Consider the following 26,378-nt stretch of genomic DNA (forward strand, 5'->3'; position numbering starts at 1 on the left):
TAGACTTTGTTTGTAGTAGTTTTGTGCTTCTTTGTGTTTTTTTGCAGGTCAATTTAATCAATTTAATGAGTTTTGGTGGTTGTTTTGTTTTTCTTTGTTGTTATTTAGTGTATCTTTGTGGGCATTTTGTGTCTCTTTTAAGTCATTTCTTTCTCTTTGTTGTCATCTTGCAGTTCTATGTTGTCTCTTTCGTGTCTTTGTTTTGTTCCTCTTTGTTGTTGCTGAGTATCTCTTTGCTGTTATTTATGTCTCTTTCAAGGGTTGTTGTTGTGTGTGTGATGTCACTTTATTTATTTTTGTGTCTTGTTGCGGTTGTTTTCCGCCTCTGCTGCCTAACCCCATGTGGCCTCTCTGCCTGTGCACAGTGCGCTCATTCAATAATCCATCCATGGTTGAAAAGGTGTGTTTGACACATGTTAACCAACAAATGTATGTCCAGTGACCTCAAACGTTTATTTGAAAAGGTTAAAGGGGTTCACAGTAAACAGGAATGATTAATAGCACAAATATAGAAACATAAAAATGAATATGCTGGACACAGTCTTCCACTGACGTCTCTGGCCTTAACACTTTTTTGGCAGCTGTAAACTAATCCTTCATCAAACAAATATGATAAAAGAAGACATGTAACATTTGACAGTTTGAATCTGTATTTCCAACATCTCCTTTTGAGAATGATTTTGGTGGTATACTTGTCGTGAAAACATTGTCTGCTGGATTATGCAGGATTAAATTGCAGAGAGGCAAAACTGTGGATGTGTTCATGCATGAATGGTGAGCAGGGGCGTGCTCATCAATTTGTGATATTTGGAAGCCCCTGTGTAGATCCCCATGTAACCTTAGCTTTACCCTCCTTTGACCCCTTCCTATTCTTAGCTTGGGTCAGAGTGACAATCATCTGAGTAATTCTATGAAACCTGGATTGAGGCTGAAAGTGATATCCCACTCTAGACTCTAACTGGAGGGTCTACAAACTTTTTACATCCATTTGTCACGTCCATACTACTGTAGGTGTGGTATGCTCAAATGATTAAGTTTGGGTGGTGCTTCAAATTATTTGCATTCTCTATTAAAGGACTAAACCTTACATGTGCAAAAACATTTTACTCTTGAACATTTTCTCTGCTTCTCTTGCTCTTAATCACATGACTGCAAATATAGGCCAGTTTTGACATATGATAAATGTTTGTCCTTTAAAGAGTAAACCGCATTAATAAAACCGTTGAGCTATTTTGAAGAAAAATGTGATACTGTTGAGGTTCACATGATGCAAAATGTAACACTTGTAAATGAATCTTGTTGTATCATTTCAAATTAATCCACAGAGTATTTGGCATTTTTATATAATTATGTAAGCATTTTAAACGTACAAGTAATTTTTTCACGTCGTTTTATTTGTATTATTTTATTTCATAACTGTGCGTAAAATTAAATAAATGAACCAAATTTCCAATGACATCATAGATACAGCAACAGCACACTCCTCGCAGCGAACACCCACAGAAATGAACCAATAGAAGATTGTGATGCTGACGCCTCGACCAATCGGAAGTCTCGACACTGGCGACGCTTTTTACTTATAACCTGCAGGGGTTTCAGGCGTCCGGTCCTGTCAACAATTGCGCCAGTGAAAATAAACTGTTAGCTTCTCTTTGTAGTTATGACACAGTGGATGTACGTCGTTGATGCAACTTTCTCCATGTCCGCTTTTCTCTTTATCTAGCGGAAGGTAAGAAACGATGCGACGTTAATTTTCCTGCAGCAACGCGCCAATGATAGCTGTCGATGATGTGTCAGTCGAGCTAGCTGCCAAGTTAGAATTAGCTAACGTCAGCTAACAAGACTACTCAAACCTAGCTATTATAGTTGATTTCCACCATGTTTGGTGTTGGCTGCCAGATTTGGAAATGTAAAGCACATGGAGATGTTGCTCGACGTGTAATGTTAATGTTATCCTGTTTAGCCACCATGAGCTATTTACCTACTTCAAATAGCAGTTAGCTCCTGCTAATGCACAGCTTGCTAGCAAGTAAGTCACATATTTGTGGAAATATGGTCTGTTTCTTCTAGTAGAGAATTACGTTTATAATGTATTCAACACCCCAGTTTTCTTACTTAAAACACATTGGTTGAATGGTGTTTACGAAACACAGACAACTAATAAGTTCATGTCATTCGGCTAACTTAGCCTGTTACATAACCCTGCTTTTTAACATCAGTCACCATTTAAATTTCCCCTCATTAACGTTAGTGCACATCCTCATAAAAACATTACCCTTATGCAAACCAACATTATTATGCAAAGTTGAAAGCCTCCAGTTCTATTCGCACAGCACTGTCACATAGCTGTGCAGCAAACCTGCCAACTCAGCTGACCTCGCTGCCTCTTAGGATTGTAGTCGGGCCAAACTTGCTCAGACCTTTGCGCCTGAAGTTCTGGGTCTTATCTTACTACTGCATCCTGCACACAGAGCTATACTTGTATTTTGAGTTCACCAACTAAACAAAGTCTGAGTGATAACTCTCACTTTTCCTCCCTCAGGTGCACTCTACAATTATGGAGTTTTGAAAAGCAAAGTGAGCATTTTGGGGGGAAAGGGGGCCTTTCCCCTCAAGTTTGATGGTTGGACTGCTGGAGGAGACGGTCGGAGGGTTGTTGGAACTGCTGCCTTTTGTAAATTATTCAAGAGTATATAGAGGAGAAACTATTTTTGCTAACATTACTATGTACAATTTTGTATGAAGTGCACACAAGGTTTTTGTATATATTGAATTCTTGATGCCATTGTATGCTACCAGCACCTTAGTTTGTGTTTGATCTTGGTTGAAATGGTGGACTGAAACAAGTCAGGGAGCCTCTGGGGTTGCTAGGGTGCGGTGGAACTTCAACACAAGCACAATTCTAGCACTCCAAACCATTTCAACCCTTTTTTTTCTTCTTGGAGAGCAGCTCTGTTACAGTACATTTAGGAACTGTGTTTTTGGTGTGTTATTTCATATCAGATTGAGGTTTTTTTTGCTTTTTAGCTAGTTTTCAATTGTGGGTGGTGGCCTGTTAAAGGACTTTGTAATCGTAAAGGGAGAAGGGTTCACTTTTAAGTTTTGTTGAACGCCAGGATGAGTTTGGCATCACCGGGCTGTACCCCCAAATGCCGCTCATCTGAGCATGCAGACCAGGTGGTAGCAGCACTGACGCGTGGCTCTGAGGGGAAGCTGCGGGCGTTTTTGAATTCACACTGCTACAATGCGGCTACCGTGCGGGATGAGTTTGGTCGCAATGCCCTACACATGGCAGCTTCCCTCGGAAAGAAGGCCATACTGGAGTGGCTTCTGGAGAGTAAGAGTGCTGACCTTATGGTGAAGGATAAGGAGTCGGGCTGGACAGCTCTGCATCGTAGCGCGTTCTATGGACAGATCCACTGTCTCATATCGCTGGTCAAGGTATGAATTTAATGCAGATCTTCAAAAATATGTTGTCAAATTCTTCAGGGTGTTCCAATTTTTAAATGGTCCCATTTAACAAATTGGTAAAATAATTTAAGCAGTAAAAAAGTATTTCCACAAAAGAAGAAAATACAGATTATTCCTTTGTTATTTTGAAGAATTTGACCTAATCTTGTAATTTTGTTTTTTTTCTTTTTTTGGTTCAGCATGCCGGACTCCTTTCCACCCAGGACAGGGAGGGTCTCTCCGTCCTGGACATTACAATGAAGGACCGACCATCTCATGTTGTGTTCAAAAACACAGGTAAGAAAAGCTGATGACTTCTGTACTTCTGAGCTAGAAGTTGGGATTTATAGCTCTACTTCAACTACCAAGCTGCATTGAACTTGTAATTTTTTCTAACCAGCATTTTTGGGCTCCTTCATTAATATAAACATTTTGTGTTTTTTTTTGTTGCATATCAATATGGCTTATTATTAGTATCATAACACACACTTGTACATACAGGGGATTTGAATGTCCACCTACTATATCATGTCTTTCTCACCATTATGTCATGTCATGTCATTGTCCGTAACCGCTTATCCCTTTCCATGGGGTCACGGGGTGTTGCTGCTGGAGCCAATCGTAGCCTTGTCTCAGGGCGAGGGCAGGGTACTCCCTGGATAAGTCGCCAGCTCATCGCAGGGCCCTCACTGATGAGCAATGTGGGGTTCAGCTCTTGCTCAAGGACACTTCGACATGCCCTGAGCCGGGATTTGAACTAGCGACCTTTCGATCACTAGTCAACCTGCTCTACCCGCTGAGCTACAGCTGCCCCCTCTCACCATTATGATTTGTGCTTTTTACATTACGTAGAAAATGACTTGTAGAAAGTGTGTGTTGTGCAATTCATTTAAAACTAGTTAAGTATTGGACTGTGTAATTAGCAAGACTGCACAGCCAACAGCTGTTTATTTGACGTTGTCTCTTTAAATGCTCTCTGAAACCGATAGCCTAACCCTTGTAGAGCATATCAGCTAGCTCACACAGCTGACCAACTTTCATTTTACATAACTGCAGCTGTCAATATAGTCAGATTTGTTATGACATTTACCTACTTTCTGATACATTTTCTGTGTCGAGGTTGGTGATATGTGTATATTGCTCAAGACCATGTAGTTCGCGGAGCTGTTTTACACAAATCTAACCAGGATTTTAATGTCTTTACCACAAACTTGATGCACAAAATTATATTTTAACATGCCATATATGTAATTCATGGCACACTCTCTGAAAAAAGTCATCATGGGATGCAACAGAAGGTTTCACCTCTCATTTTTTTAGGTGAAACACCTTGAATTGCCTGGTTGTTGAAATTTGTTATGAAGGGCCTTCTCTTGATAGAAGATCAGTGGTTACATCAAGCTTCAGGCGAAAGCAGCGTTTCTGTGTTTATAATTGTGTTTTCTTCCTCATTACAGACCCAACAGAAGTGTACACTTGGGGAAACAACACTAATTTCAGTCTTGGGCATGGTAATCAGGAGAGCCGACAACACCCCGAGCTCGTGGATGTGTTTGCCAGGACTGGAGTTTACATCAAGCAGGTAGGCTAATAACACACTGCTGTTGTCTCAGCTCTTCAGGGAGTAAGTGTATTTCTACATACAATACAGGGCTTCCCTACTCTGAAAACCCTGCTTGCATGTGTCATACCAGTATTGGTCTCTGTGCCAACATGTGTTACGTTAAAAAGAAAAAAGAGAGAGAGAGAGTCAATGCACATGGGTACCCAGGATAAGACACACCACCTGGGTAAACCAGCAAAACACTCCCTCCCTAACGTCTTGTATTACACAACCTTCTCTTCAGGGTAAATCGGCATTTGAAAAAAACAGTCTTTTCCTTAAAGCATGGTTCATACTGACTCATACTTTCCCAAAGTGAAAGCACAGATATAGAAATATTGGTCATGCTTCAGAGTTTCAAATTGTCCTTTTGATAAATGAATTGATGCTTGTATACACAGTGTGTATATATAAAATGATTCTGAGTATATTTTGGGATCATTTTCATTGTTCATGGTTGACTGGATTTGGGAGGTGAGGGGATCAGAGTAAAAAAAGAAAGCATTAGTAATTTGGAGTCAAACTGAGGGCATAGTTTGTGTGTGAGGCGAGGACTGATTAGCTTTGTCTGCTCCTGTTAATCTTAATTTGTGACTTTGTAGAGCTTGTCTGTGCATGGTTAAACCACACTACCTGCCAGGCTACAGTTTCATGTATTCAAGTGGGTGCTCTTAGTGTGATTAATATAGCTCCTGGCACCAGTGCAACCACCCCCCAGTGAAGTGTGTACACACCAGGTGCTAGTTATAGTAGATTAAGTAATGCAGAACAGCCGTGTTAATCATACTGTCATTTTTATCTTTTCTTCAGACTTTGTGTTTGTATGTGGTTTGTGTGTTTGAGAAATGATCAGTCGGGCTTTGTGTCACCGTATTATTGGTGTTTTTAAGAAGAAACCCCCTGTTTGAGGTGTTTTTGTGCCCAGCTGGACTTGTCATGCAGAGTAATTTCATAAAGCCTTGTGGGGGACAGACGGATCTGATTTCATGACCACACAATGACCTAGTGGCACTGCCGATAGTCTTTGTCTTCCTGGCCCAATCCAGCAGGTGCCAGAGGTTAAATATTAATTCCACAATGACATGTTTTTAATTAAATGAACTACACTGGTGTGTATGCATGTGTGTGAATGTCCACATCAATGTGATACTTTGGGAAACATCTCTGCGCTCTATTGAAAGCTTGAGGAGGAGCGATGTATTAATAATGATGTTTGCTTTTCCACTTGTGCCTTGGCCTTTTATTGGCATAGCGTTTTACTATCACTACGAGAGGGCTTGGCTGGGGGACATGGAAAGAGATGCATCACAGCCTCTGCTATGAGGTCAAAATTATAATGACAAGAGCTTTAATCAGCACAAACTTCAGACACACTTTTTTCCCTTTAGAATATTATATTATAATATTATAATATAACTAAAAGCAAAAGCAGAAAATCACCATTATGTTGATGCTTAATGGCCTTTTCTCCCTGCAGGTGGTCCTGTGTAAGTTCCATTCCGTGTTCTTATCTCAGAAAGGCCAGGTGTTCACCTGTGGACATGGACAAGGAGGACGACTTGGCCACGGAGATGAACAAACTTATCTGGTGTGACTTGTTATTGGCCATTATTTTTGGTGAATTAGGATGAGCAAAGTATTTTCAATTTTCTCAGAATGGTTATGAGCAGTGAATCTCAACAAATCAAACGTTCACAATCAGTGTTTTAACAGCGGTGCAACTGACGACCCTGAACAATCAGTTAGTTGTAGGCTCATAAAATGAAAATAAAGCCCCTAGGTGATTTTGTCATAAGAAACTAGAATGAGAGAATTTTCATAATAAATTGCTCAAACCGATGAAACAATGAACAAAATAGTTAGCATTTAATTTACTATTGATCAATCTTTGGTCTACTTTTAAGCTGATTTAATGACCAACTTGTCATAAAGAAGCGTATTAACCACATATTAAGTTTGTTTTTGTATGTAAACAACCGAAATGGGCCCTGCTTTGGTTGATAAATGGATCAAGAAGGATTGTAGTTTGCCGTGCAATGCAGAACCAACATAACAATAATGAGTAAAAAAAACCTCCCATGTATCCAGGAACGCTTGAATCTCACTAAATTATGTAATACAAAGACTTCCCTTGTAGACATGGAAAGTAAGCACTGTGTACGTTTTACTTTCGTATCAAGCAGCAAAAAAGTTAAAGCATTACATGTTTGAGTTAATTGGCGTCATGTTTAAACGGCTGATAGTAATATTAATCAACTGCAGGCAGTCGTGTTGTACACCACTGATAAAAATTGAGGTTCCTCCCTCACCCGGGAGACTTACTTCCTCGCATTCAGTGATTAAATGCCATTTCGCAAATGTCTCCACTATTTAACACTTTATTAGGTACCCCTGTAAAATCTCATGCAGTCCATTACAAAAATCTTAAGGTTGTAGTTTGCTGTGGTGTTGAAATAGCCTACATCATTTTGAGGGGTGTTTTTTACTGTTTTGACTGTCCCATTTACAAACATCACAGGTTAAAAATATTAGAAACACACTTGAGTAAAATGTCGTCTAGTATAACACCATCACAAACTACTGCCTGAATAATAAATATTTAGTTGACTTAGCACAGTTCTAATTACATTGACAATTTTTAACTTTTGTAAAGGTAAAATATGAATACCCAGTGAGAACTTGTTAGTAAGATCATTTCATTGTCTGTTTTAGAATATCATGGGTTTTGTTTAGAATTCCTTAAAAATAAACTGACCAGACATGTCCTTTTTACATTAGCTGCAGCAAAAGAAATGCACGTAGCAGAAAACAGGGCTCCTGTTGTGACGGTGCCATTTGAAGCGACTGTTTGAAAATGGTTATAAATAAGACAGTATAATGCACAGGATATTACCCTACCCATTAAAATTCAAACATGGCATGATGTCAGTCTTCAAAACATTTTTATCCATCCGCTAAAGGCTGAACCGTGACCTCCTTTTTCTTTTTTGTGTTTTCATCAACTTGTCTTTACAGGTGCCTCGGATGGTGGAGGGTCTCATGTCCCACCACTGCTCCCAGGTGGCGGCAGCTAAAGACCACACAGTGGTGCTGACAGAAGAAGGCTACGTTTACACTTTTGGCCTCAACACCTTTCACCAGCTCGGTCTGGCTCCTCCTCCCGCTGCAGCACATGTCCCTAAACAGGTAGGAGGTAGCAGGGAGATTAATGGAAAGGGACTGATGACATTTTGCAGTGCTGTTGTTCGTTTGCCATAGGAAATTTGCTTGTTCAGAATTAAATGACACTCTACAGACTTCTTCAGTCAGCTGTCCATTTTAATAAACATCAAATCGTATATAAAGTATTTATTTGAGATTGATTTGTATTTTCTACTATTTGAAAATTGAGAATTATCTTTTAATATTTAGTTTCAGTTTCTTTCTTATATGCTGTTTTATGTAGGTTTTCTCCAAGACGCTGAAAGGCAGGACGGTGATCGGAGTTGCTGCTGGAAGGTTCCACACAGTGCTTTGGACCAGGGAGGCCGTCTACACAATGGGACTCAATGGAGGCCAGCTGGGTAAGTCTAATCACTGTAATGGCAGCAAAGCTAGGATCACAACAGATCCTTAATGTAAATTAGCAGTTGTGGTAGATGTGTATGTAAAGAGGTAAAACATTTTGCCATTATAGTCAGCTAGTTTGAATATTGATTTTGTAGCAATGGTAGAGCAGTACAAACGTGTATTGACTTCTGTAGGGGTATGGTGGTTGGGGAAGACACAAGATGACACAAAAGACTATTTTGGTTGAAACGTATGGATATGAAGAAATGTAGTTTGTGTATTGGCAAGAGCTGATCTCGTTACTGTCCTTCACACTTGTCATACTTACATGAGCAGGTTTTGTCTGGAGGGAATGATAAAAGGTTGACCTTGTTGATGTTCCTGACTCCCCTGATAATTGAAGAGATTTGTTGAAACCTGATTCTGTCTGTTGTTGGACATACTAAATGTAATGCTACTTTATGTTTTTGCGCTGACAGTGTCCCTGTATACCAATAATTTCCCTCTCTGATGTCAGACTTGTGTTACAATAAACTTGCATGCTCAAAAAAGGCCAAACGTGGCTGAATACATGTTTTTTTGTTTTGTGCCCCCCCCCCAAATCAACAACGTGAAGATTGATGTTTGTTGTTTTTTTTAGTTCTTTTTCAAACAATTTGCTGGTACTCATTGATATGCTCATGTAGAATATATTGTGTGCTTCTCTCCAGGTTACTTGCTGGATCCGAATGGAGAGAAGTGCGTGACAGCCCCTCGACAGGTGTCGGCCCTGCACCACAAAGATGTTACCATAGCTATGGTTGCAGCTAGTGATGGAGCAACAGTAGTTGTGACAGAGAAGGGGGACGTCTACTTGTTGGCTGACTACCAGTGCAAGAAAATGGCTTCAAGGTGGATGTGATGCTAAAACTCACTACACTGCAAAACACTGTAATGAGGCAACTCTCTTCTCTTCAGTGAACAAATATGACAACGATTCAGTGCAAATAAATTAACAGTTAGTTATTTCACTGTCTGTGATACTAAAGCGTCCCGTGGCACAAACAGTGGGGAAACATCTTGTTAAGGTCCAATACTTATTCCTAACTAACAAAAGACTGCATCTGGTGATGTCAGATGAATGTAGATATAATCTCTGGAAAGAATTAAAGGTTGTTCTCAATTTTCTTCCACGCTTTTCAATTCGATTGACATGTGCACCCTTTTTAAAAACACAACTGTCAGTTCTGCATCACCTGTGGTGTTCTAATCAGTCCTACTTTGAATGGCAGTAGATAGTGAACGGGAAACAGTTCTCTTATCTGGTTCTTTTTATTAGCATAGTATAGTGTTGTGAATATGTTTTTGTTGGAAAGAGTAGTTGGGCTAAGTGTATGTTAAATAGCAATAACATAACAATGGATGTACCTGAATGTGGATGTTCAAGAAATTGGCAGTGATTATTGAATACACCTCCTACACCAAAAAATGTAGATCTTGATCCACTGATGGAAAATGCACGCGTCTTTCAGGCAGCTGAACATCAAGAAGGTTCTGGTCAGTGGTGGTAGTCTGGACCACCGTGTGGTTCCACAGATCCTAAATGAGGGAGGAGGAGAAAAGGTGGCGATCCTGGCATTGGATGAGGCTGGGAGGGTAAGTGCAATTTGAAAATGCTTTTATTCTGTTAATAAAGCCCCAACTGACGAAAAACACTACTTTAATAGTGTGACCATAAAACTTCTCTTACTCCCGTGTCAGTGAGAGAACATATAACATTGTTATTTTTAACATTGCTTCACTTCCTCTCTTGTTATCTAACCAAGGGTACAGTTACTGTTATACAATCCCCAAATCCGGCCTGCCTGTATGGGGTCCTATAGATGAAAATGGTGACTAACTGTAACTTTCCATACATTTTCTCCCTCCTGTTTCCCTCTGTCTGTCAGGTGTTTTGCTGGCGCTCCTGCGGCAGCTCAGTGAGACAGTGCCGGTGGGCGTATGGGCGTCAGGTTTTCATGTCGGACATAGCTCTCAGCAAGAACGACATGATGTTTGTGACTCAGGAGGGGGAGGGCTTCAGTGGCGTGTGGGCTGGAGAATATAAGAAGTATGGGGAAAAGAAAGGTGAGCAATCTAGTTACACTTTATATTGAATTATAAACTTGGCCAAAGTTGTGCATATGTAGTTGTTACAAGTGATTTCAGTGACAGTTGTTTAATTGGATCAGATACTAAACCTTAAACTTGTATCGGCATTTTTGAAAAATGCATATTCAAGTTTATTAGAGGTAAAACAGCAGCACATAAAAGCTTCTTGTAATCTTACAGAGGTCAGTGTGGAGGTTTGTGGCCCTTCGGATGCGGGGACAGTGTACGAGCGAATCCGCCTGGAGAAACTCCCCTATGTCCACAGAGCTGTCAGCGTCACCATGGACTCTAAAGGCAGAAACTTTGGAGTGCTTCAGTCTGACCCCAAAACAAGGTGGGAAATCTCCCTTGAACCATAGAAAATGCTGCACAAAATAGTGCACTTGTGTCGGAAGTCTAAAAAGCCTAAAAAGATGCTTTGGGACCAGTTCCACATGTGAAGTGCAAGCTGTTTTGCAACTAGTGTAGACAGCTACATTGATAAAAGTTTAAGCAGGCACATTCGAATTAAAACCAATCTGAAATACAGTATGTGTAAACAATTATAAAACTGACAAGTGATATTTGAGTGATAATTAAACTAGAGGAAATGCATCTCTGAAATCATCAAGTGATTTTTAAGAAACGGGCATCGGGTATGAAATCCAATTAGTGGATAGAGGAGGCTAACTAATCCTAAATGCAGGATCCTCTGTGATGTTTGTTTCTTCTTAATCGTCCTCTTTGTTCAGCTATATTAATAATTATTATGTTTCATCACCCATGTAGTTATTTTTAGCAAAGTCATAATGCCATTAAAGCAGGCTTTTAATTAGGCTGGCGAGGAACGCTAACTTTGGTGTCCTTGTGACTAACTACGGCATGTTAGTTCAAAGTCAGAGAATATTTAGTAGATAAAACAAAGTCCTATGTCACGTTTCAAGCACGTAACGCTGCCATCTAGAGGTCAAAACCTGCTGCCCAAGATATGAGAAGCAAAAACTGATTGACTTAGAAAGCATTATCTCCACAGGGCTTCAGTAATGTTACGTTGGCACTTTTAGCTGGTTGGAATAACGCAGATTGTGGGCTATTTATCTTATCTGGCTGTGTCTAATTGTGTTTATTTTTAGATCATTTCCCTGCTTTATTGGAGCTGTTGTCACAGCATGAGCCCCTCTTTTTTTATTATACTAGTCTTGATTTGATGACATATGGCAACTTTCTGCATTTTCTGTCTTACAGACATTGATGCAGAAAACATTTGCTCTCTATTTGCATTTATTTACGCAAATATGCACCTTTTAAAGATATATTGCCAGTTATACCTCAGTTGTCACAGATGATGATCTTTGTGTTTATGTTCTTGATGTATGTTTTCTAAATGGTAATTCATGATTATTGTTAAACTATTTTTTGTCTTTAACCCAGCTTGTATGAGATTCCCGTCATCTCTCCATCGTCCTTCACCCAACACTTCCGACGCCTCCTGGACGAGGCAGACGAAATGGACAGCATCCACGATGTGACACTGCAGGCCGGTGATCGCACCTTCCCGGCCCACAAGTACATCCTGTCCATGAGGTCAGAGTTCTTCCGAAAGCAGTTCATGTCTGAGCATTGCGGGGACGATGAGGAGCTTGATGCAGAAGTGAGGAAGAGCGAAGATGCCGTGGGCTGTGATTTAATCATTTTGGAGAAGATCCCAGCAGACATGTTGGAATATGCCCTCCACTTCATCTACACAGACTCCTGTGAGCTGCTGGAGCACGGTGCCCGGCCAAGAGTGTCGGGGGCATTGACGGGACAAAACCAGGTGTGTAAAACTATTGTTTAGCCTATCCCAAAAATTGCATCAGACTTGAATAGTTGCAGTTATGTAATGAATATTGTGTTCCATTTTCTCATCCTGTCCTGACCAGGACTCAGAGCAGGAGAGGCTTATCAGCAGCCTGCAGGACTTGGGTCTGAGAGGTCGTTCAGCCCTGGAGGTATACCGCTCCCTTCCCCCTGCAGCCAGAGGAGATGGTGACAAGGCCAAGAGCAAGTGTGCCAAGCCTGGCAAGAAGGGGAAAGGAGGCAAAGGTGACAAAGCTGGGGCTAACGATGGAGGAGCCAACCCTGTGAAAACCTTACAGGGTGTTGCGAAAAAGCTGGGCCTGGGAAGCCTATCTGCACGGTGAGACAGAGTGTGTGCTCCAAACCCTGAGGTGAGATCAGTTTTGTTGTCACATCTTGTTAATCATGCTCTCTCTTTCATCACAGACTGGACGGAGTCAAATATGAAAATGGAAAGATCAATGTTGTGAACAAGAAAACTGGCAACAAACCCAAATTCTACCAGAAAAAATGGTGGGTATAGTGCAACAAGATTGGAAATGACCCTTTTTTAAATGTAAGGTTTTCTCATATCTGTCATACTTTGTGTCCGCACAGCTCCTATCTTTGTGATGTGACTCTGAAATCTGAAGATGGCAAAGAGTTTCCATGTCACAAATGTGTCCTCTGTGCAAGACTCGGTAAGTTCAACAAAGCGGCAAATACACAGATGTTCTCATTCGTTCGTAATGGTAGAGAAATAGTTAAATTGAATTGATTGATTCAATTGAAATTGAATTGTTTTGAAAATACCAAAAATGTGTTGACAGAATGTTCTGAATGTGTCCATCTTTTCTGCAGAGTACTTTAATAGTATGCTTGGAAACCCCTGGATTGAGGTATACTAGCTTTTTTTCTAACACCACCCTATTATTATCCGATGTGTAACCGGTCTGGATGCTCCTAATAAATCAACATTGCTGGCACTGAAAATGGTACTGTCTTGTGCCCCCCACAGGCCACATCATGCACTGCACTGGAGCTGCCCACTAGTTCTGAGATCCTGCAGGTCATCCTCGAGTATATTTACACAGATGAATCTCCTACTATTAAAGGTGACATCTCAAGTTTTATGTTGACTTGCAGCATATTTTAATTATGTATTTTATGCAGAATTTTCAGTAAACGGTAAAAAGTCAGACATTACTAGTGCTTATCTCTGTTTATGTCCGACAGAGTCTCTGAACGTGGAGTTTGTCTGCAATGTATTGGTTGTGGCCGACCAACTGCTGATCACACGCCTGAAGGAAATGTGCGAGGTCGTCATCACTGAGAACTGTATGTTGTGTTTTTGCCTTTATCCTTTCTTGTTTCTTTTCCTTTCAAACTCATTCAATTGTAATTTGATATGATGAGATTGCCAAATTATTTCAAGTAGAAGTTCACCCAAAACGGAAAATGTTGTCATTATCTACTCACATCCATAGGTGATAGAAGTTTCATAGTTCACAAAACATTTCTAAATATTATTTGATACACCTTAGAAAAAAACATGAAAGCGCACTATGCAGCTTTACCATTATACTCCAAGGCTAAGGAGGCCCTGAGATCCCAGATTTGTTTTAAAAGATGTTATTCCCTATTTTTTGGCCAAAATCTCACTGTAGCTACTAGGCTAAAAGTGTCAGTAAACACCCTGTCTGAAGGTGAGCGTATAAGCTCAACTGCGCATTTAAAGGTGATTTTTTTTTTTTTTTTTTTTTTTTTTTTACTTTTTGAAGCAAGCCCTGAACTATTTCAGTTGTTCAGGAGAATGCTAAATGCAGTGTTGTTGTGCCGTGAATCTCTAGACACTTGAGGGCTTTTCTTCTAAATATTGCTGTGAGTTGACTTAAATGAATTAAAACTGGAGAGAGAAACAAAGAACACAACATATTGAACAAACATATAATGATTGCCTTGGAGATGTTGCTTACAGGCTGCTGTTTTTTCAATTTTCTTGAAATCATTCTGGTGTTCTCATAAATATCTTATTTTACTTTTTACAAATACAAATTATGGAAACTATTATTAGATGCCATTTTTGAATTAAATCTGCTTGCTTTGCTCTTCACAGTGACTCTTAAGAATGCTGCAGAGCTGCTGGAGTTTGCTGCCATGTACAACGCAGAGCAGCTGAAACTTTCCTGTCTCCAGTTTATCGTGCTCAACATGGCTGCCCTGCTGGAGTCAAAGTGAGGATCAGAATAAACAATCCAATGTGCACTTTGATGGGTGTTTAACAAATTGTTTTTGTCTGTCTTTTATTTATCGCTACAAAGGTTCGCAGACCTGTAGAACACTATGAACACAGTGCCTCAATGAATTAAAAGTGTCCATTATAACTAAATTCATCAGCCTATCTGAGTATCTTGAGTATGTAGTCAGTAAAGATGGGGACATGGAGATTCTGATATACAGCAGGAGAAATCCTTTTTCCAGCAGGAGAGAACTAAAATATGTTTCTCATCTCTATGCGTTTGTCTGCCTTCCCCTTTCTTTTCTCCGTTGCCCTCAGAGCGCTGGATATTCTTAGCGATGAAGTGCTAGTGGAGCTCTCTGCAGCCTACAAGAGGATGGTGAGTCACCCGCCTCACCCCGCCCTTAGAAACACCTTATAAGCATCCTCCTTTCCATGACATAAATGTTTTAATGTCAGTCTTCCAGTTTACAGAGTAAAGGCTCTCCGGACTCTTACTCTTCTGACATTAAATTGTCTTCACTGAAGGAGAGGTTGCTGGGCTCAGTGACAGACGGCTGTCGAACTTGGAGATGACTTTGGTGATGGATGTACTGTGTAAAAGCCTGTGCTTTTACACAGTACATCCATCATCATGGACCATCTGCCTTGAGGTGTGAGTAGAGGTCTCGTCAGTCAGGCCACACAAGGTTGTAATAGCCCATGCTATACTACGACCTCAAGGATACATTTTGATGAGAGACGCTTATTGAAAACATGGCTTTTGTTTTCATCTGTCAATAAAATCCCACAGGTCTTCTTTTAATTTTAGATTTTGAGAATGCTGTACGTCAACACCACAGTCAAAATCTGAACAATTTCAGACACAGTAACATATTTTCCAATGTGGAAAGCACACAGACTCAAATCCTGCTTAGATTGAGTGCATAGTCTGTTTTTCTAGATAACTGCAGGCCCATCTCAGGCTGAGATGTGAAATTCAGGGCCAAAAAGTCCACAGTGCGGTCACTGCAGCATGAGCTCACAAAATGCCTCAAGGCAAACTACATAAGCAAATATCTCAAATATATAAAAGTAATAATTACGCAACTCGAGAACCGACAATGCTAATGATGCTTCTCGTTTTTATAAGGCTTCAGTGTAAGGGTTATGCCAAGTGTGGCTCCAGTGCATCATCAAGCCACGATTTTAGGCCTGCCCTAAAAATGTTAAGCACAAATGGTGATAAAACCGTTAACTGTCCGACAGCACAATTCAGCACTATATAGTAGTAAGTTGTTGTTTTCACAGTTTCAACAGTTTCCAACATATATAATGTGTATTGAAACAAATCTCTGAATTTCTAATTTATGAATTTCAAGATAACCCGGATTATTTTTTTATTCAGTGGTTGTTACATTTGGAACAAGAACAGGAAGTAAGCTGGATGTGTCCATCTATAAATGCTCAAATATCTGTGTGGATTCTTTTCTTTTTCGTTTTGCACAGTTGATGGAACTGATTTCATAATGTCTTTTAAAGTCTTGGTTCTCATATGTTGCACTAAATGTTTTCACATTCTGGTGACAGATGGTGGCTGGAAATGCTTCAGTCAACAAATGAGCTTCTTGCAATGACTGTTTGGATTTTTCAATTGCTTTGTTTTTCATTTCAGATCCCAGCAATGGAAAAGAGGGTGATCACACCGTATCCTGGCGCCCCAGACCTTAGTGTGTATGACGATGAGGATTTGGACTCTGCGTTCAGCCCCAAACCAGAAGCAGAACTGGATCACTCCTGCAGGTACAGAAATGTCCAGTATTTTCACATCGTCTCTTATGTTTGATTTTACTGCAATGCAGAGTTTTGTATTTTCATTTTATCTGTAGAAAAGCTTGCTTTCTTCAAGTACTTTAAACTTCTCAAATCTAGTGCCCCAGATAGATATGTGCTAATGATGGTACCGCATTATCCCTGCAGGGAAATCCTGTTAAAGAAGGCCAAGATGAAGGCTAAAAAGAAACCAAGGCGACGCTCTGACAGCTCAGGGGGCTACACTCTCTCTGATATCATTCAAAGCCCCCCTGCTGCAGGTAGACTTCAAACACACAGACACAGGTTGTATGATTTTGAAATACATCAGCATCAGATTGTTGGTGAGTAATGTGCTATAATCACACTGTCTTTCCTCTCAGTGGTCTCACTGCCCCTGGTGAAGTCGGGCAAAGCAAACTCTACAGAGTCCCTGCAGGAGCTGCTCACATCTGATTCAGAAGGCAGCTACATGGGGGTGGGCAGTCCCAGAGACATACAATCCCCCATCTTTCATGACAGAGCTGAGGTTAATATCAGAAATTTAATAAATCAGACATACACCTTGGCTGCTGTCAGTGCATCATCAAACATTTCAGCAAACTAACATTTAACTTGTGTTTATACATTCTTACTCACCTTTGTGTGATTCTTTGGGATTTACATGGATTGATGGATATGATATTACAGATCACAAGAAAAATTGTCGTTTATTAATTACAGGATGAAAAGGCCTTCAGTCAGAGGCTAAAGACCCCACCCAGCACCCCGACCTCCCTGAGGGACTGCCTCCCAACTCCCCCCAACTCTGCTCCACAAACCATCTCCAAGGTTCTTCCCTGGTAAAAAAATACTTAATGATTCTTTATTTTAAAAACGCTTCATTTTTGCTTAGTTGTTCCTCTGTCTTTTGAAAATACTTTAGCTGGAACATTCAGGCAGAGAAAATTAGAGGTTTTAGATCTTATGAAAAGCAGGTTTGGCATTTGATATGGGTTAACTTGACTTTAACAACAGACCTTATGTCCTCCCACTTCATTTTGATGTGGGGGTTGAGAGAAAGGAGGAAATGTTTTCATCTGTTAATAAATTGGAATTGGAAATGGATCTGTGTGTGACTGTGTTATTACAATTTGCAGTCCTGCCCATCCTCCTCCAGTCTTGGATCTTAGAACCATCATGGACATGGAGGCCAACTCTGTGCAGACCCCCAGAGCGACTCCTAAAAGCCCTGGAAGGTATGTGATGTCCTGTATTTTACAAACACAATTTTACGCTGAATACTTTGCGATACTGATCAGTTAATCACTGATTGTTGTAAAATTACATTTCTACCATTGCCATATTTATCAAGTGTGATGCTTTATTTTGACCAAGTCTGAAGGAAAGCTGTTTTGTCACACAACACAACCTTATGTCTTCACTGTCGTTCAACTCGGCTAACAACAGATATTTTTCCTCCTGCCTGCAGTGTCAACACCAGCATTAAGCACTCCCCTGTTCCTGCTAAACTGTCCCAGAAGCAGAGGAAGATGTTGGCCATGGCCAATAAGGAGGGCAGTGTGGAGTCCAGTGCATCCAAACCAACCCCCACAGGCACCCCATCCAAAACCAGTGGGAAGGCTTGGTGAGTGAGCCCAAATATGAAGACCACTACTCACAGATGTTGAGAAAAAAACTTTTTTGGTAACTCTCAATGAATATGACAGTTACAGTTAAAGTAGCTAAAATCAGGGGTGTTATATTTGGAGCAGAAGAAACAATACATGGAACAGCATTGAATAATTAGGATACAGAAAGGTAACTGTAATTCCATAAAAGTTTGAGAAAAAATAATTAATCAAATTACTTATTTCGTAAAAACGGGGATTATCAGTCTTGCAGTTTTAAACAGGGCTGCCAACTCTCAGCATTGACCATGAGACTCACCCAATTAATACTTTTAACATGCTCTCACACCAAAAAACAAATTCATAACTGATAAGGACTCAAAGAGGACACTGACAAGAGTCGGCGGCTTTTCTGGCAGCAGTCTCATCCTGTCCTCTGGACCACAGTGCAGACAGGACTGACAGTCAGTTACTATGGTTACGGTGATGCTCTCTGCTACCCTAAAATTGTCATGATTCCTCTGATTTAGGTAGTGAAATGTGGAGCTTGACAGGTATGCAGATCAATGAAACGCATTCATCATTGACGGCATTATTGATTTGATATGATTATAATGACTCTAACCCCTGCAGTGAGTATTGCCATAGAATGCCTGCAGATAAAATACAACAACTTTACTGCCATCAAATCATCACTCTAAACTCAATTGAAAAGTTATAGGTCCTGATTGTAGTACATTTTATCATAAAGAACAATATATCACCGTGCACAGTGACAATCACTACTCAGTGAAACTCCAGCTAATCTTGAAGCTGCCAATTAATCTTAAATGCTTTATGACTCCACTTTCCTTAGTTGGGATTTATTTAATTTTTTTTTTTCACTCTTGTCTTCATTTTGAATATTTGATATTGAAGTAATCCAAAAGTAACAAAATCAAGTTACATTACTTAATTTTTGTGATAGACTGGGTGACAGTTTATTATTATTATTTTTTTTAATTGGTTGTAAAAGGCATAAAAAACATCTTTCAGAGTGTAGAGTGTAAACTGATCAGCACCTCCAGAAGTAATGAGATCAATCGGATCAGATTCCTCAGTCTGTACATAATGGTTATATAAGGGACAAAGTTCTCTATGTTCCAAGTAGTCACTGTGTTATGAGATAAATCAGCACATCTACTTGAGTTATAAAATATGATCTCTTCTGCAGGAAACAAAAGCTTCTGGCTACAAAATAATGGTTGTTCTCTGACAATAAATCCTCCTTACTCACCTTCTTTATTTTGTCGAATTAGCAGTTTTATACGATGATGCATTTACATTAGTGTACTTGAGCTTTTTAGGCATACAGTGGAAAAAAACAGCTAGGAGTAGCAACAAAAGTGCAATGATCTTATAGTGTTAATGTGAATTAATATGTTATACATTTGCTTTCTTACTGTGTTATTTGTTTCCTCTGCAGGGCAACAGCAGTCCAGTCCCCGCCCTCCTCTTGCTCATTCCGGGCTCTGCTGGAGGAGGAGGAGAACCGCTTGAGTGGAGTGGCACAAACGGGAGTCCAGAGGGGCCAAATCGCCCAGGGGTCCCCTATCACTGCTACACCTGTGACCCGGAGGGTCACGTTCAAGTGTGCTGAAAGCAGCGAGCCGGAGAGACCCACCGGGTCAGTATCCAGTCACTTGTTTGACTTACTTCTGTTCTGTATTCCACTAGGTGGCACTGCTGAGGTGTCTTCATACAGCTGCCGTCAGGTTGAAATCAGCAGCCCACACACGCACTATATAGACAAAAGAAAACATACCATATTAAATTCTCAATTCTAACCAACCTCATCACAATACCTAATCTATATCCACATTCATACGTTGCTCCTTTCTAATCAGATTGAGAAAATGCAGAACCACGTTTGACTTTTTTTAATTTTGTGGAGCAACTTGATCTGACGCAAACATATACTGGCTTTGAATAAAAAAGGGAAACCTAAAAAGAGAAGTTACAAGGAGCAAAGCATTATGTAATGTGGAGTTTTGAGTCTGATCGGTCAGTCTGTCAAATGTCAGCGCTGACTGACTGGATCTCCTCAAGTGAGACTGATGGAGATTGTTGTGATGCTCTGGTCTGAGTGAGGTGAACAGCTCAAAATGACCCAGTACAGCTGGGTTGACCTGCCCGCAGACACTGAGTCAGCCTGACCTTTACAACGTCCGCAGACAGCTGGACAAACACAGAACCTACACATGGCAGCATGAGCTCCAGTCCGTAAATCCTCATTTGTATTTGAATTGCGTGCAACAACTGTCCATGAAGGCAGATTATTTTTGTATTTATATCTGATGGAGGCGTCTGAGAAGTGGACTTAATCGTTTTGGTGCATTTCTTTTATCTGATATCATGGTTCCGCTGCTGTAGGTTTCCCTGTGCTTCATGTTGCAGTCTTCAGAGCAGACTTGTAGATATTAAACAGCTGTGTGAGTCACTCTAGTGAAACCGGTGATGTTAATCAGTATTGATAAGGGCAAGTCTCATGTCACAACGGATCATACAGAACAGGGAGCAGGTTTCAGGTTCCTCTCGGTATTTGGATGAGCAGAGAAGCGGACGAGATCAAGGCTCGGGAAGCGGCAGCATGCTTGCATATTCTCATGTGTGCTTTCTGGGACACTGTTTCCATTTCCCAAGTCTGAATTAATACAGAAGCATTCATACTTTTATTAAATGTCTGGAAATGTGGAAATGTTCATGGAAGGACATAAGGAGGGGGAAAAACAAGTCAGAGGTGTCTCTTGGCCAGATTAAAACAGATTCCATTTTCCATATGACTCACATTCATCATGGTGAGTGATTAGTAATGCTTTTGGCAGTATTTATAACAAAAATATGACTACAGCGCATCTCCAGCCCTCATGTAGCAACTATGAAGTCGGAAATAACTTCATGCGCATACAAATCAGACTGCAGGGAGTTCATGTCATCTGTGTGACATGTCGTATTTCACATGTCATTTTGAATAGATGTTCAGGATCCCAGTGGAAAAGGGAAAAGCAAGACAGGTTGTGTACTTTGAAATATTTCCTTCCTGAAAATTTATATTCTAAGACTGTCAATTGGTAGTCTGTTTTTGTCAGGAAGTACTTTTATCGTACTTAAAGGGACATTTATTTATATAGCACAAGTCAAATACAAGGCATCTTCAGATTGCAAACATTTAAGCTCAAAAAGAAACAAACATTATTTATCTGGATATAGAAATGAAAATATAGATTTAAAAGAAAAAATGTTGGAAGGCTCCAGAAAAATGCCAGATGCTCTTGATTTGTTTCACACTTTTAGAACATAGAACAAAGATTGCAGAGGCTCCTTTTGTTCACCAGCTATCCGAGATATTTTGTTGAGATGTTTTAATAAATAATAATTAAGGCTTATAATAGTGCTCTAGTCATGTTTTTAAAATGCCTGTAATCAGTATTTTAAAAATAACAGTGCCTGTAATGATAATGATGTGAAATGTGAAAACACACGCAATTTTTAGCGATTCTGCGGCTCCCCTCAGCTCTACAAATCTTTTAAACTTCCTACTGATCAAGTTTTCCAGCCTGCAATTGTTTTGGATCCCTCTAACCACTCATAGGGTTGTTTAATTCCTCTGCAAACAGCAGGCAGCTTGATTTGTAAATAGGCAACTGCTGGCTGACAAATAAAAAATCATTATCTAATTACCCCAATGCTGAGCTTCTAGGCAAAAGCAGCATTGCAGCGTTCTTCTACTGAAATACATGATGCTCTGATTGTATTTTTTAGGTTTTTAATTGACAGAGTTAAGAACAGCACCTGTGTTAACATTTACTCCAGTTTGTCCTAATTGAGTTGGAGTTGTTGTGGGACATTCAGTGATAAATCTGGTCAATGCTCTGAATCTTTTTTTCTTTTTTAAACATGATCGAAGTGAAAGCATAATTCTAACAGGAACATTTTGGGGAAATAATATGACTTATGAATGACTTAAAGCATATCAGTGTTTCCCACACATGGTATTTACACGGGAGGCCCAGTTTTTTAAATGTGTTACTTTTATTTTTCTGTCTGAGAGACAATGGACAATCTACTGATGTACACCTGCTCTGCCGAGAAACAGAGGTTCTATAATTACACCCCCTTCTGCCACTGATTGTGATGCAACCTCTTCTACTTAATGTAGGCCTGTATGCTGTTCTGTACAAGCTTGCAAGTAGTATGTGCACCCAGTTGTGGCAGTATCATTCCACATTGGATAGGCTTTGCTACACAATTAACGACAAGCTTCCTCCATTTGTAGCTCACCAGCTGCTTTTAAAATGGAGTTGTAGGTGATAATCTGAAGATGTCAGGTGTTGGCTTTTGGGTGGGCATCCATTCTGTGGGGAAGCAATGCATAAAGAAATGAAATATAATGGGTCCAAGATTCAGACCCTGTGGAACCCCATCTGAGGTCTCGTATACTTACGACCTGAACTCTTCAATGGGGACCAAATAGTTGCTGTTCTCCAGACTTCAGCCATTTCTTCTGATTTGAATTTTTTGTTCTGACTGTGTCAGTTGCATCACTAGGGGGTCGAGAAGAACAATGATCAAAGTCTTGACTGCATCTGAAACTTTACTAAGAACAGTCTCAGTATTGTGTAAGAAAGACTTTAACTTCAGTGCTGTTTTGTAATCGTAAAAGAGATTTGTGAAAACCAGGTGGACAGGCGGCAGTTCACACAGGAGCTTGTCAGTAGTAGTTGACTCAACCTTTGTCCACGCACTTGGACTCTTGTTGCTTTCCCAGCGCAGGCATTGATACCTCTTTCTCTCTGCATCACCCGTCTCTCCCCCTCAGGCCCTGGGTGCTGGGTGCAGTGGGCAGCCCTCCCCTCTCCTCCTCCTTGGTGACCTTTGCCTCCATCGTTGAGGAGGAGAAGCAGCAGGAAGCTGCACTGATCCGCAGCCGAGAGAAGCCGCTGGCGCTCATCCAGGTAACGCATCTTGTCTGTGTGCGTTAGTGCTCACACACTCACCCGCACATACACACTCCTGCTGCACTCCATACTGAATGTATAGCTTGTGTTCGCAGAGTACAAGTGGAAAATATCAGGGTTGGTATGGTCACAGCATGCGTAACCACTTTGAAGACATTTTTCGAATGAATATCACATTCCTGTTAGAAACGAAGTGCCTCAGCTTTGTCCTTTGACAGCCCTCTGTGCTCTTCCTCCTGCTGTTGCCAGGATTCTGTCAACGCCTTCACAAAACAACTTTTTTTTTTCCCTCTTGTGGCTTTCTGGTTACCATTATGTAAAACACTTATATCATCTTTAAGCTCTCAGTGTCAGCGTTTTCTCTATTACCCTCAAATGAAGCGTGGTTTAGTCGCCCGCAATAACCCTTCCTCAATCTCCTTTTCTTGTCTCTTACTGTCTTTGTAGATTGAAGAGCGGGCAATCCAAGACCTCCTCATCCATTATAAGGCACGTGACAACCCAGATGAGTTGATAGTTGTAGAGAGGTCTTCCAGAGGTCCTATGGCAGCCCCGACATGGAACAAACATTGATATTAAACAGCACAGCTAGTACATACCATTGAAGTGAGAACATCCCCCCCCCCCCCTCAGTTGTCACTCTGCATTGTTGGCAGTATCCCCGAAACATCATCAGATCCATCAGTCCGTGATAAGACTCACCCTGCCCTGTGTGGGAAAAGTTCTGATGCAGATCTAAACTTGTCCCTGCAGTGTTACTTTAAGTTTTGTTATTGCTGCTCAAAATTTCTGTTGTGTATGTGTGAAACAGAGTGAGTGCTTTTCATAACTGAATGTGGTCCTGGATTACTTTGAACTTTCTTTATAACCTAGTAGGATTTATGTTTCTACTCGGCAAACCAATAATTCAGAAAAGTTAGCAACGTTCCCAAATAATTGTTACTTATATGAAGTTAAATCTGCCAAAGACATGTTAAAAAATGAAAAATGTTCACGCCACAAAATGGGTCCAAAGTACAGCAACTCGAGGGCGTGTGCGTGTGTGTTCAATCAGTGTAAGCTCTCAATGTGATTAAGAAAGTAAGAGTGCCAATTATCAACCGTGGCAGAGCATCAGCAAAGTAAAGTAAGCTCTTTACCAAGGCAGTATGTTTAGTTTCTTTTTGTGCTCTTATTTTTCTTCATGATACTTGCAGCTTTGGCTGATGGCTTCAGTTGATTTGCAGTGACTTGGTAACCTTGCTGGAATCAGATAATGTGTATTTTGAGTATGAAAAAAATGTGTTTCTTATTTAAAATGTGTTATTTGATGCAGTTCTAACGAATGGTGAATACTATGGTAATGGTAGGGTTGACTGTGTTCAGCTGGCGTTCCAGCCTTTGAAGTTGTCACTATGGTGATCTAGAGGAGGTGGCGTGCCTTTGTCGGTGATTATGACTTATACACTGATACAGCAGCTAAAATATCTTTTTTTTTTTTTTCCCTCCAGCATTTTCTTTCTTCAATGCCAAGTTGTTTGTTTTTTCAGCTTTTTTTTTTTGCTGGAGCCAATGCAAGATAGGGAGGTACTACAGATCTGGACCATGTTCTCTCATCTCCAGATGCGTGCGTGCGTGCGTGAGAGATGTAAGCATATGAAGAGAAAGTGGCATGTAATAAATGATCTCAGCTGTGCAATGACCCTGCCTCCTGTCTCTATTTCAGTTTATATTGCAGTGGAACGAATGAAAGGAGAGACAAATTAAATTTTCTCAATTAATCTCTCAGCCTTTTTTTTTTTTTTTTTTTTTTTTTTAATAGCAGAGACTTGGTGCTCTACCGAGAAATGTGCCTGTCACTGCATCTTAATAAAGATAACATTTAATCTCCCCGTCTTCTGACACTTTACTCGCCCTGCATGAGCAAACGACCATTATCAAGTCTCAGCCTGTGATTAACTTTGATGACCCTGATCTGAACGGCAAGTGTGGCGATTTAGGGATTTTATTGGCTGTAATTACAGGTAGAGCATCACATCGGAAGTCAGGGAGAGACGGCTCGTTCAGGGAAATATTAATTACAGATTAGGATCTATTAGTCGGTGCAGAGATGACATGTGAATTACACTCTTGCTGCTTTACATCACTCCACAATGTACACGGGCCTGGAGACCCATGTGGAATTTTCAAAAGGACTTGAGCTTGTGCTCTGAATGAAAATGTAGTGTTTTTGCAGGTGGAGTGCCGCAGTACATGTTTTAAAATTAGACCTTGTGGCATGAAACAGTAGCCTGCATAATATAGTTGAGCATGTGCACTCCTCTTGGGCCCTATGCAGGTTTTAATCTTATTCGCATGGATCCAGAGGCACCTGGTTCAACACATGCCTGTAAACACGACTAACACAATCATTTGTGTGCATTTGACGTTTCAGCATTGTCACTCACTCTGCACTGTACAAAGAGTTGGATATAGACTTTTTTTCATTTTTGGGTGAACTTATCCTTTAACATACCACAGTACCCTGGTTTCTATTAGAGCACGCCTGGTATGCTATTCATGTTTCTCAAAAACAAGCATAAGAGCCCAGGTTCTGAAAAGCAGCATATGATGTTTACATACACAAGAGACGTTCCAAAAAGCATGATCAATAGTCTGCTAGTGCACGTCCAAGCACACGTAAACTCCCCCCCGCATGTTATATTAAGCTATGCGATGTAGCTGTAGAGCAGTGGTTCCCACATCTGTCCTTGCAACACTGTCAGATAAATTCAAGATACCCGTTCATCGGTATTCCAAGTGTATATTTCTATAATATTCAGAATGTGCAGAATTAAAGTGCGATGTGTTGGTTCATTTGCATCAGAATTACCACTCGGAGCACGGACCTCATGTTTGAACTATTTGATGCCATCATTTCTTCTAGCTAACTATTTCAACCATGTATCTATTACCCTCAGGTATCTCTGTCAGCTATTTATAATTGATGTAAGTTGTTTTGTTTTTTTTGTTTTTGTTTTTATTCATTTGCCATTAACTGCGCTACCCATGTTTTACCAGAGCCTGGTAACAAGTGTGGGAACAATGTTTTATCTTTGAGCCAAAATGTAATAATGAATTCATGTTACACTTTAAACTGATTGTTAGACAGTTAAGCTCCTTTAATGGGGAAGACTGGTGACTGACTTTCCAAATGAGGTTTTGTGCATTACGATGGACCGTTACTGTTTATT

The 26,378-nt window shown here is 40.4% G+C and overlaps 1 protein-coding gene across 1 annotated transcript; it reads left to right on the forward strand.

Annotated features, from left to right (window-relative positions):
* Positions 1–1,559: 1,559 nt before the first annotated feature.
* ibtk (inhibitor of Bruton agammaglobulinemia tyrosine kinase) lies at positions 1,560–24,847 on the forward strand. Its single transcript, XM_037073697.1, has 29 exons — positions 1,560–1,729; positions 2,543–3,441; positions 3,651–3,747; positions 4,908–5,032; positions 6,531–6,641; positions 8,069–8,239; positions 8,499–8,616; positions 9,313–9,493; positions 10,114–10,237; positions 10,531–10,708; positions 10,913–11,066; positions 12,143–12,527; positions 12,634–12,890; positions 12,977–13,063; positions 13,148–13,230; positions 13,391–13,428; positions 13,548–13,644; positions 13,766–13,867; positions 14,646–14,763; positions 15,087–15,147; positions 16,423–16,550; positions 16,728–16,840; positions 16,943–17,088; positions 17,283–17,401; positions 17,699–17,797; positions 18,031–18,186; positions 19,635–19,835; positions 23,028–23,163; positions 23,614–24,847. The coding sequence occupies exons 2-29, from the start codon at positions 3,118–3,120 to the stop codon at positions 23,737–23,739; spliced, it is 4,035 nt and encodes a 1,344-aa protein (XP_036929592.1). The 5' UTR covers positions 1,560–1,729; positions 2,543–3,117; the 3' UTR covers positions 23,740–24,847.
* The last annotated feature ends 1,531 nt before the right edge of the window (positions 24,848–26,378 follow it).

This window comes from Acanthopagrus latus, chromosome 17 (assembly GCF_904848185.1).
Source record: "Acanthopagrus latus isolate v.2019 chromosome 17, fAcaLat1.1, whole genome shotgun sequence".
In the NCBI taxonomy this organism is placed as follows: Eukaryota; Metazoa; Chordata; class Actinopteri; order Spariformes; family Sparidae; genus Acanthopagrus; species Acanthopagrus latus.

Excerpts from the sequence above, each read along its gene's own strand:
- ibtk (XM_037073697.1), top strand. The coding sequence starts at position 3,118 with ATGAGTTTGGCATCACCGGGCTGTACCCCCAAATGCCGCTCATCTGAG. Across the intron at positions 5,033-6,530 it reads CTGGAGTTTACATCAAGCAG|GTGGTCCTGTGTAAGTTCCA; the intron begins GTAGGCTAATAA and ends TTCTCCCTGCAG. Across the intron at positions 6,642-8,068 it reads GAGATGAACAAACTTATCTG|GTGCCTCGGATGGTGGAGGG; the intron begins GTGTGACTTGTT and ends TTGTCTTTACAG.